Here is an 11,202-nt window from a genome sequence, read left to right on the forward strand (position 1 = left end):
TATACTAACTTATAATATAATATATATACTACATTTTATATATCTATAACTATAAAACACATTGTATAGTATAATAGCATAATATACTTTAAATGAGAACATCAATGTATATAATATATAAACTATACCATATATATAAATTCAATAATTTATATTAAATTGTTACTTATTAAATTCTTTATTAGATACTAACTTATAGTATAATATATATACTACATTTTATATATCTATAACTATATACTACATTGTATAGTATGATAGCATAATATACTTTAAATGAGAACATCAACGTATATAATATATAAACTATACCATAGATATAAATCAATAATATATATTAAATTGTTACTTATTAAATTCTTTATTATATACTAACTTATAGTATAATATATATACTACATTTTATATATCTATAACCATCAATAACATTGTATAGTATGATAGCATAATATACTTTAAATGAGAACATCAATGTATATAATATATAAACTATACCATATATATAAATCAATAATTTATATTAAATTGTTACTTATTAATTCATCAATAAACACCATAAACTCATAAACTATTCATAAAATTCACAAACAATAATCACAATTATTTCAAGAGTAAGCATAAAATCACAACAACATGTATAAACATATTGCTAAACTTTATAAATATAACAAGCACTCACAAAAAAACCAATAATCTAATTGTCAATAATATTATATAACATCCTAATATATAACTTAAACATTTATAATATAATATATTATAGATAAAATTTTGGAAATTAAATTGACAAACGTTCGAACGTAATAATAAGTGCGTTCGAACGTTCTGTGTATATAAGGCCAAAACTGAACGTCGAAACGACATTCGGTTACGTATCCATCGTCTTCTCCGTTCTTTGCCGCCACGCCTCCGTCACCGCCGCTGTCAACTCCGCCACAACCGTCACTAAAAGGTAGGCATTCATCTTTTATGCAAATAACATGTATTTTATTGAGATTTAGATTGAGATTTGGATTGAGTTTTGTTTAAAATCGGATAAGTATTACCGGATTTTCAACTTCATTTTCCGGCCACCACGGCCAGTCATTGGCCGAATAGTCACCGTAGAAATGTTTCTTGAAGTGTATACTTCATTTACATGGTGACATTTCGGCATTTAGAACCTTGTAGAGAAATTTTCGAGATTTCAATAATGGCTGAGTCGACTCAGCCATTCTGCGTCGAAACGTTCGAACGTTTCACCAAGACATTCGAACGTACGACGTTTAAATTACAGAGCCGTTACAGCTTCCACGTTCGAACGTTAATCGTCTTACATTCGGACGTGAATATTATTAAACGACATACGTTCGAACGTGAATATTTACTTTCGCACGTAAATCACATACGGTCGGACGTTTAATTATAACATCCGAACGTAGTGATTTTCTACATTATTCATGCTTCGACGTTCGGACGTTCATATTTACGTTCACACGTAAAACAAATACGTTCGAACGTACATTCGAACGTATTTGTTTACTGCTTATGTTCGAACGTACATCTGTACATTCGAACGTATTTGTTTTACGTTTGAACGTAAATTTATTTACATTATTTTACGTGCGAACGTATAAATTAACGTCCGAACGTTTTTATCTTTAACGTTCGAACGTTAATTAATGCAGAGCATCTTAAAATTAATACAAAAAAATGCATTATTGTAAATAATTTTTTTTCCTTTTCTATTTTCAGGATATGGCTCTTCCACTGCATACACGAAAACGAGGGAGGGAAGGAGCCACGTCGGACACTGCCCGTATCGGAGCTCGTACTGTTATGGTAGAGAGAGAGGTCTTAATTAATGAGTTCGACGAACTCTGTTGGCAGCAGACGAACCTAAGAGATGTTTTCCTCAGTAGAGGCTGGGGAAATATCTGCACATTGAGGGGGAAGGTATACCCCTCAATGGTTCAAGAATTCTATATGGGGATGTGTGACATGCCTCCGGATGCATCCTCTCACACCGTGACTGTACGCGGTGTTTCCATTGAGGTATCGGCAGATGTCATCGGCGAGCACCTCGGGATTCATCGAGGAGTTGAGACATTTACACACTCAACACCCCGTGAGGATGTAGGCACTTCTACATCATCTACTGGCCGGGGATGTGAGCCAGCATCAGCCAGAGATGCAGGCCAGTCAGAGGCTGAGGATACTGGCGTCGACGCTCGGGATGATGACCGAGACGAGGATTTCTACATCCTCACCGGGAGGGATCGCATGCAGATCGAGCGGAAGAACGCCTTCAACCAGAACCATCTGCTGCATTTCTTCCGCATGTTGCACCTTATTGTTGCAACAAATGTCGATCATGTGGCTCATAAAACCACATTTAGTCGGCTTCGGGCACAATTTTTGATACGAGTGGCACGTGGAGATCCTATAGATTTGCCACTGCACATTTTTGAGAGGATCCGTTACGAGGCGAGCATTGTCTCCACGGATAATCTCCCATATGGTGTCCTCATCAGCCGACTATTACTTGCACGGGGAGTGCCGACCCAGCCAGAGGAGCGGTCAAAGATCAGATGAGCCCCCTCGACATGACCACGCATCGACGTAGCATTGGACAGGCGAGGGGACGTCAGCCACCCCCTGTAGAGGATCTAGTTCCTCCGACGCAGCCTGAGCCAGGTCATGTCGGGAGTAGTAGTCAGCATACGCCGAGTACATCTGCAGGAGATGTGCGGCCTGCTTGGGTTGATGAGGTCATCTCACAGCTGACTGCTCATATTGATCATAAGATCGATCGATCGCTCGAGGCTATATCGGCGTCTGTTGCCGAACTCACCCATCGTGTAACTATCCTCAACGACAAGGTTGATACCTTGACTGAGGAAGTACGGAGTTCGACTTTTGCGGATAACGTTATCATCTGACTGTTGTTTACTACATTCTATCAAATTTTGTATTTTATTTTTAATATTTGTAACGAAAAATATTATTGAATATTTTTATCGTTTTTTAATTTCAATTTTTAATCTTCTTTGATGTTATAATTTCCAACTTTAATACTAAATCACTGCATTTCAAATATATATAAATCAATAATATATATTTATATATTACAAAGTGTGTATATACAAATATATACAATTCAATTTTTTAGACTTGTTCACAAATTATGCACAATAAAAATCACATAATTTTTAAATTAAAGTCATTTAATTTAAATTTTCAATGAACGTTCGAATGTTATTACTTAACGTTCGAACATTGGTGCAAACATTTTACGTTCGAACGTAAAATTAATAACATTCGAACGGTTGCGCCAAAACATTTTACGTTCCAACGTAAACAGACATAACGTTCGAACGTAAATGTGACGCTCGAACGCATATTTCCCATACGTTCGAATGTAAAAAAATCTCATTCTATCTTTAGCGACGGTTTCCAAAAACTGTCACAGAAAATGCCTTTTAGTGACGGTCTAGGGACTGTCACAATTTCCCAACCGTCACTAAAAAGCAATTGTGTTGTAGTGATACTTGTCTATTCTTCCCCATCAACTTTCTGTTTCTCACCCAGTGGAATTCCAGTGGACTTGTTTGTTGTTTGCAATAATATTTATGCATTTATGCAGGCGAAGAGAGTCGCATACGAATAAACTCTTTAATTTTGAAAGAGTAAAGTAATTTTTAATCAAATTTTGGTGCTTTATTATTTTCAATTGATCATGTCTATCGCGTCCTCACAATTTTTTATTACTAGTTACTAAATGCAGATCATGTACTTCAATATAATTTGATTTATACAGTTGTCTAAAAATTTTACTAAGATTCAGCAAAAGAAACTTATATTTTATTATTCTTCATATTTATAAAAGCTTTTATTTTCTTGAAAATAATATTATTCATACAATTATAAAACTTATTTTACGATCAATTAATGTGACATTATCAATTAATAAATATATAAATGTTAATTTTTTATTTAAATTCCACATTTTTCATAATCTTGTTATAAAAGAGTGTAAAAAGGTTGTGGCAAAAATGTGAAAGACTGTTAAGAAGGTTGCAACTGAAACCATATGCGCTAAAAGAACTCCTTGAAAAAAATTACTTCAGGCTACCAATGTATGCATAATTCATAGATTTTGTGCCTGCTCAAGCCAAACCTAAGAATGGGTAAGTTAGCCAGTCAGCATTTAAAATGTTCAACCCAAAATTCAGTTGGGATTTATTATGCATCAACTACTATTCACTCTCACACCCCACAACTATAACTTTTTCATAGGGTGTGAGGGTGTTTTCATAGAGTATGAGGGTGTTTTTTATAGGGTATTGGGTGATGAATAGTGACTGATGAAAATAATTTTTCAATCCAGTTTGTCTTACGATCAAACCTACTGTGCTAATGCAGCAGCACAATTAGTAATTACCATATGAAGACACTAAATGGGATTTTTTGTTCATTGATAGTCTAGAAAATTTAGCAACCAACAAAGCCCAAGTTGTTGATAAACCTCAACTAGGTTGAATTTCTCAATCTCTGTCAATTTGCTAATCTAGCTACTTCTTTTTTCCCCTCTTTCTTCTTTCAAGAAAAATAGAAAAGAAAGTTAGTATGATTTATGGGGTTACAAGATTCATTATAAATCCACCCTCTGCTACCAACTCATTTGAAGTTCATTTTTGTGTACAAATATCTGCTAAGAAACCTCCAAAACTGGCATTTACAAAGTGTAAACTCACATAGAGAAACCTCTGGGAAGATCTCCTTGTTCAATAAACCTTAAGTTAACCCTTCTCTTGGAAAAATATGCATGCCATAACAGAGCTGTTCAAGTTTATATGGAGCTATTTTTGCTTTTGAAGAGCTGAATTCAATTATCACGGGTACAACAAATTGTATCCTGGAAGATCTTGTATTCTGTTAACGTCTTCTAAAGACAGCTCTCTTTCCAGCTGTGTCCTTGTTGCCTGTAATACCTCCTGAACAAGTGGGAAGAAAATTAGTACTACACAGGAGTGCCAGTCAAAAACAAACACATCAAACTAGTTGAAGTGTTCCGGGGTGTGTTATGGTCATTTATGGTAATTATTGGAACTTATAAATTCATTGGCCAAACAAGACTAGAAGAGAAGTTGCCAGGGAAAAAAAAACAAAAGCAAGAACTTAAAAAATATATTAACTGGGCAAAAGAGAAGTATATTGGACCTTGTTCAGTTCAGAAAAGGCAATGCCTGTTAGGGAGTAGGATTAGAGTCATCATTATTATCCAAAATTTAAATAACAATTGGAGAAGTTGGGGGATCTTCTCAGATAGGTCACAAAACATCACATGGCATACCAGAAAGAACATGCTTTCTTCTATTAATCATCCTTTGTCTCTTTTACTTTCCTTTTAATGCCCATCTTTAGATGCAATTTTGAGACATCATCGTGCTGTTGCCAAACTCTCCGAGTGCATATTGTACAGATAAGGAAGCTGTGATCCTATATAGTAGGAAAGGGCCTGTGCATATTTGCAGCAGGAAGCTAAATTTATTTTTCCCAGACTGCAAATCTAAGGAGCAGTATCTATATGTTTGCCCTGGCTTTGAACTTCTTGAAGAGAGAGAGAGAGAGAGTGAGGGAGAGGGTGAGGGGGAGAGAGAGAGAGAGAGAGAGAGAGAGAGATTCTACATTAAATTCCATGTAGGAAGCATGCATTGCAAGCCATTGAGCATCCATCATTTCGAAAGCAATACAAAATAATTCATCAAAGGCTCCTTCATCCTCTGTCATTGAGAATATGCAAATCATGAGCAATTGAAGTTCAGAATAAAAAACTAGGAAGCAGAATTTTTCCATTTTCTGAGGTAGATTTACCTCCTAATAATTTAATGAAATTGATCCCTGGAAGGCATCGTGGTTTAACTGCAAAAGAGACCAAAAATTGATCATATAACAACGCTGAATCTTTTATTTTCCCATGATCTTATAGTCACAAAAAATGAGTGTACTCAAAGTTGATGCATCTGTAGATTGCTATTAAAGGAAATAGGAAGGTAAAACTCTGTTCGCATTTTGGCTGCCACAATAATTGAAAACATTAAAGATGCCTTAATATAGTCATATGCAATGCAAGTCTTAATTCTACTTTGTTTAACTGTGTTGGGAAAAATATATTCAACTTAAATGAATGGAAGAAGATAGAATTTGTTTGTTGTTTTCACATTCTATACAAATAGTCAGTTTTAATGGGAAAAAATGACAAGATAATGGTATCAGATGATGATCAGATTTGTCTACAAACCTGAGCTTAGATCCAACATCTGAATCAACATAAATGATACATTAATGCCAGCAACAGCAAATGGGTATTCCCAAGCTGCTCGGATCCCTTCTCGCTTGAACAATAACCTATGGAAAGATTCCTTCATTTTGATGTTTCATATTATTAGTGATAATTTTCTTTGGTGCAAAGACTTCAGAAACCAAAACAAAGCAAATTCATAAGAGGTGGGAGAAACAACACGACAGAACTTTAATGGTATAATATTCAAAGGGAAATAATATAGAGAAGGCATACCGGATAAGTCCTGGCGAAGAACAGCAAATTCTCAAGGGAAATAAAACCGCAACCCCTAAGGAAAGCACGACAAATGAGTCGAAATACTAATAAAGTTTCTAATATTTCTTATTATGCATTTGTTTACTATTTATATTAAACTAAACAGATCCACTTTATAGGCACCAACAAGGCACTAGCAACATTTTCATTAAGTATTTTCCAGCTCTCTTATGGTACTTGTTTGGCATCATTACAACCAGGATCTAGACATCAAGATGCTTATTACATCTCCAGCAAACCCACATGAGTTTTGAAGCCACTACCAGTATTGATCATGGAAGATGGAAGTCACAGCCTTTCTTGAAATACAAGAGGAAATATAAAATTTATTCAAACATCCCAGTGGCTGCGAGTAATTAAAGTGACACTTCTCGGTCCTAGTTAAAAACATGGTAGGGTTGACCCATTTTCATGTACCGACTATTCATGCTACTGAAGATACCTAATATCTATATCTTCATATGCTCATATTACATGGAATGATTAATTTAAAACACTTCATTCCTTCTTTTATGACTCTCAAGCCACTTCATTTGGTTAACAGTTGATTTGTCAACAATAGATTGAAAAGGGACCAGCTAAAATGTAAGAGTAGCTACCATTAAAGTGATATAACCCCACCTAAAGTCAGTTGATGGATTTGGACCCTGCCACCCCATATCTTTCCATTGGTCAGAAATTAAACCTTTGAGAGCAATATTTGGAAAGGCAGCACGCCACAATGTTTTAAGTGCTTCCTGTTGATAACAAAGGATAAGCATATTACTGACACATTGTTATAGTAATAACAAATCAACATGATAAAAAACTAAAAGCTATAACCATGTGCTCCCAATTAAGAAACCATGGGAGAAGACAAAATATGCTGATATGGGAATGTGAAGTAACTGTAGCTAAACTAACTCCAACACGAAATTGATGTTCCCATTTTGTGTTCCTCATGATGAAAACCAATTCACATCAAGGATTTTGGATTTCTAAAACTAGTTCTCAAAACAGTAAACCGAGAGAGAGAGAACGGGAGGGATTTTGCCTACAAGGGTTAAGTTTCTTGTTGATGGTTCAGAAAGAAAGATGACAAAATAAATGGGAAGAATTTCATCAGAATTAATTTTAGTACACGCTGAGCTCGATATTAAGGGATAGTATTCTGAATAAACAAAAATAGCCCAAGCATCATGAAAAATACTTGATGATCCAGGTGGGTCTCGTCAAATGGTACTTGTAATCGTTCTTGGAGCCTCTGAAGTCTTTGTTCCTGGTACCAAGTTCAAGAAAGAATACTGATTAGTTTGGGGAAGTTGAGAATGCCAACTAAAGTGAGATCAGCTCGCATAATTGCAAAGACCATCAAAGCCAAATATGGATTGATATTCTAACAAGGAAATAATAATTCATTAATTTTTCAACTTGAACTAAAGCAGTCATGAAACGACAGAAATTATTTTCAAAAGTTGAAATGTAGACAGGCAGAAATCATGCAGGAAATATCACAATCTAACTGCAATTTCATATTAAGAGATGGCTCATGGAAGTGTTTTCTCTGTTAATAAACACAAGATTAGAAGCAAATGCAGCCTAATCAGAGAATGGAACAAAGTACTCCAGTAACTTTCCCATTTACCTGAATAGGACTCAATGAGTAGTCAATAAACTTCACATGACGCTTGTTGCTCGAGCGGTGGAAGAGTCCTCCTACCCATGATCGCGGTCCCACCATAGCAGCTACAACCATGAAATGCTGATCAGCAAAAAGATTAACATTCATGATGAACTCAAGCCCAAAAGAATAATTGGCATTCAAGATGAACTCTTTTTTCTTCTTCCCATCTACAAAAAAATAGGAGTTCATCTTGAATGCCAATTATCTTTCCCTTGATCTAATGACATCCCATTCAAAGAACCCTCAATGTGCAAGGTCAAGATATTCAGCTAGTACAGGATATGAAGTGTAGGCATCAAATAAATAGTGAAATTTCATGCAATTAAATTGAAACAAATTAAAGACAGCTAATTCATTGAATTTTTATAAATCAACAACAGGAAGGGTACAGGAATCCCTACTCACCAAAACATTGAGTCAACTGCGTTATTACATGAGTAGAACTATGTGACCATTCATGCCCTTTATCACCCTTCCGTCTCCAATAAATTTCCTCCTGGTCAACCTAGATTTCAGATTTTAAAGAACCTTTCAGCATAAAGTAGATGCAGAATTCAAGTGACTAGACACAGCAGAGTGATCTGCTCAACTGACATATAGCTCTCGTACAATAGGTTGATATTTCATCATGTAGTTCGCTAAAAATCAACAACTATGAGCCAAATAATACTAAGACAACAACTGTAGTAGTCTTAGCAACATATAAAATCACTAAAATTGGACAAGTAAGAGCCAAATACTACGAGGAAAACAAATGCAGCAGTCTTGTGCCAAGGTTTAGCAAACAAACACAAAATTGAGCTCATGACGAAGAAAAGTGGCTTTGGGACTTTTTAGAGTGCTGAATTTCTAGAATTCCAGAAAAAAATGAAACTCAAACAACCAAACAAAAGAAACAAGGCAGCTAAAAAACTAAATTCAGATGTTCAGTAGATGCTAAGTAAGATAAACCCAGTCGGTATCATAGGCAGAAAGTGCTAGCAACGGCAGATGTTTTCATACAGAGTGACAAATAAACCAAATTAGCAAAAGAGATTGTGTCATTAGGGATTCCTAGGAAACCAGAACAAAGCAATCGAATTATAGCAACAAAAGCCAATTCGTATTACAGGCAGAAAAGCAAGCAACAAACAATTGCAAAGCTGATTATTGTAATTCATAATTTCAGACGTATTTTAATCAGAGGGCACAAAAGCATTACTAAGAGACATTAGTAACAAAGGCATTTTTAATCAAATGATTACTCCTAAGAGGCTTATAACCATCAACATTGCCCTGAAATCAATCCAAGGTCCTGTGGCGAGAGAGAGAGAGAGAGAGGGATAGAGATGGGGTTTACTCTGTGAAGAGAAGAACAAGAAGGAAAGCATTGTCTGCGCCTCCTTAATCTCATGAGGGGAACAAAATCAACAATGAAATTCTTTCAAGCATTTTAACCCAAAACAGAAGGCCTAAAGACAGTTTTTGGAGAAAGGGGTGGCATATCATTGCACCCAACTCTTACTCTCCTATTTTCAACTCAATAATTTCAAATCCCCATCTTTCTCCCTTATTCTTCCTCTCTACCCATTACAAGAGAGAGAGAAACTCATGAAATGGAGTGAAGTTAAATACAGGTATAACAAGAAAGCCACAGTGAATAAATTTATTTCGGAAATGAAAAGATTAAAGCGCAATTAAAGGACCACTTTTACATCACTTCGCTATTGCAAAAAGCTTTTCATGTAAAGAAGATTCAAAAGTTGGGAAAAGTGGAGGTGGGTATCTCTCCGCATAACATCAATATGGATACAAGACAAAACTAACATACCCACGATCGCACAAAGAAAGAAAGTTAGAGAGTGAGAGAGAGAATGCAATGCAGGGCATAAAGTCATACGGAAAAAGTACCAGCTATGGCATCTGAGGCAACATGTTTGTGGTGGTTGTATTGGGGATGAGGCGGGGTCCACTTGGAGAAAGGAGTGGGACCAGAACTGGTAAAGGAAAGAAGAAGAAGAAGAAGAAGAAGAAGAAGAAGAATAGAGACGGGGGTGAAGGGAGAAGAAGGAAGAATGGCATTTTTCTTATTTTCTCCAAGTGATTCTATCATACATACAAACACAACTAAGATGGGGTGTATTTCCGAAGGAATGTTGAGGGCATGTTTTGTCCTTCTCTTCCATGGCATTGAAAACCAGCCAATCTCCTATAAACCAGGCTGAACCGTAGCGCTCGGGGGTTGTTTCTTCGATCTGTTTTGTTTTGTTCTCCCTGGCCCTTCTCCTTGGCCCATCTGCATGCCAACGTAATACATCGTCAGCATTATTTGGAGCAGGTTGCTTCACATCAACAGCATATGTTTGAATTCGTCCTTAAATTTCATTTTATCATAATTTGTGGGATGCTCGTCTGGTTTTTTTCTATCCTTTTCTTTTTTTTTTTTCCATTTCTGCATTCGGTCTCTCTTGGTTTTTTTTTTTTTTTTTTTAGGGGGTTGGGGAAGTTTGATACTAGCTCAATTCAAACTAAACAGTATAAATAATCATTAGGAACAAGTCATTTCAACCAAGAATCCTTATCAATAAAGGAATCTATTGTATTTTTTTATATAATGATTAAAAAAGTGATTATTAATAAATTAATATTTTTTAATTTTTAAAAATATTTAAAGATATATACAAATTAGTTGAAATAAAAAAAATATATTTGTAATTGTCCTTCCAAACTATCGAGACCTTTTATCGGTAGCGATAGCAAGACTCTAATAATTATTCTATGAGTCTGAACATTCTTTTATGTAATAAATAAATTATTGAGAAATTATTATTATCTTAATTGTGAAGAAATTTCATAAAAATAAATTAATAAACTGACATAACTTGATGTATGTAATACGTTAGATTTAAAGTTATTTTTATTGTAAGATAAATTCAACTTATCTTATGAAATTATATCA

The 11,202-nt window shown here is 35.2% G+C and overlaps 1 protein-coding gene across 3 annotated transcripts; it reads right to left on the reverse strand.

Moving 5' to 3' along the window:
* Positions 1-4,431: 4,431 nt before the first annotated feature.
* On the reverse strand, positions 4,432-10,384 carry LOC109000530 (ELMO domain-containing protein A-like). 3 transcript variants are annotated; one of them, XM_018977447.2, is made up of 10 exons: positions 10,155-10,384; positions 8,670-8,769; positions 8,226-8,326; positions 7,791-7,859; positions 7,223-7,338; positions 6,560-6,614; positions 6,284-6,404; positions 5,857-5,904; positions 5,671-5,765; positions 4,432-4,976 (listed from the first exon to the last, which is right to left on the reverse strand). In XM_018977447.2, the coding sequence occupies exons 3-10, from the start codon at positions 8,319-8,321 to the stop codon at positions 4,875-4,877; spliced, it is 702 nt and encodes a 233-aa protein (XP_018832992.1). In that variant the 5' UTR covers positions 8,322-8,326; positions 8,670-8,769; positions 10,155-10,384; the 3' UTR covers positions 4,432-4,874. The 3 variants fall into 3 exon arrangements, with proteins under 3 accessions (XP_018832992.1, XP_018832993.1, XP_018832990.1); XM_018977448.2 differs by having other exon boundaries at positions 4,503-4,976; positions 10,144-10,267; XM_018977445.2 differs by lacking the exon at positions 10,155-10,384 and adding an exon at positions 9,604-9,856 and having other exon boundaries at positions 4,503-4,976.
* Positions 10,385-11,202: the final 818 nt, after the last annotated feature.

The sequence above is a fragment of the Juglans regia genome, unplaced genomic scaffold (genome assembly GCF_001411555.2).
Source record: "Juglans regia cultivar Chandler unplaced genomic scaffold, Walnut 2.0 Scaffold_773, whole genome shotgun sequence".
NCBI classification, from domain to species: domain Eukaryota; kingdom Viridiplantae; phylum Streptophyta; class Magnoliopsida; order Fagales; family Juglandaceae; genus Juglans; species Juglans regia.

Coding starts and splice junctions, on each gene's coding strand:
- LOC109000530 (XM_018977445.2), bottom strand. CDS start 9,657: ATGAGATTAAGGAGGCGCAGACAATGCTTTCCTTCTTGTTCTTCTCTT. Junction 6,615..7,222: donor AATCCATCAACTGACTTTAG/GTGGGGTTATAT, acceptor TGCTTTCCTTAG/GGGTTGCGGTTTTATTTCCC. Junction 5,766..5,856: donor TTTCATTAAATTATTAGGAG/GTAAATCTACCT, acceptor TCTCAATGACAG/AGGATGAAGGAGCCTTTGAT.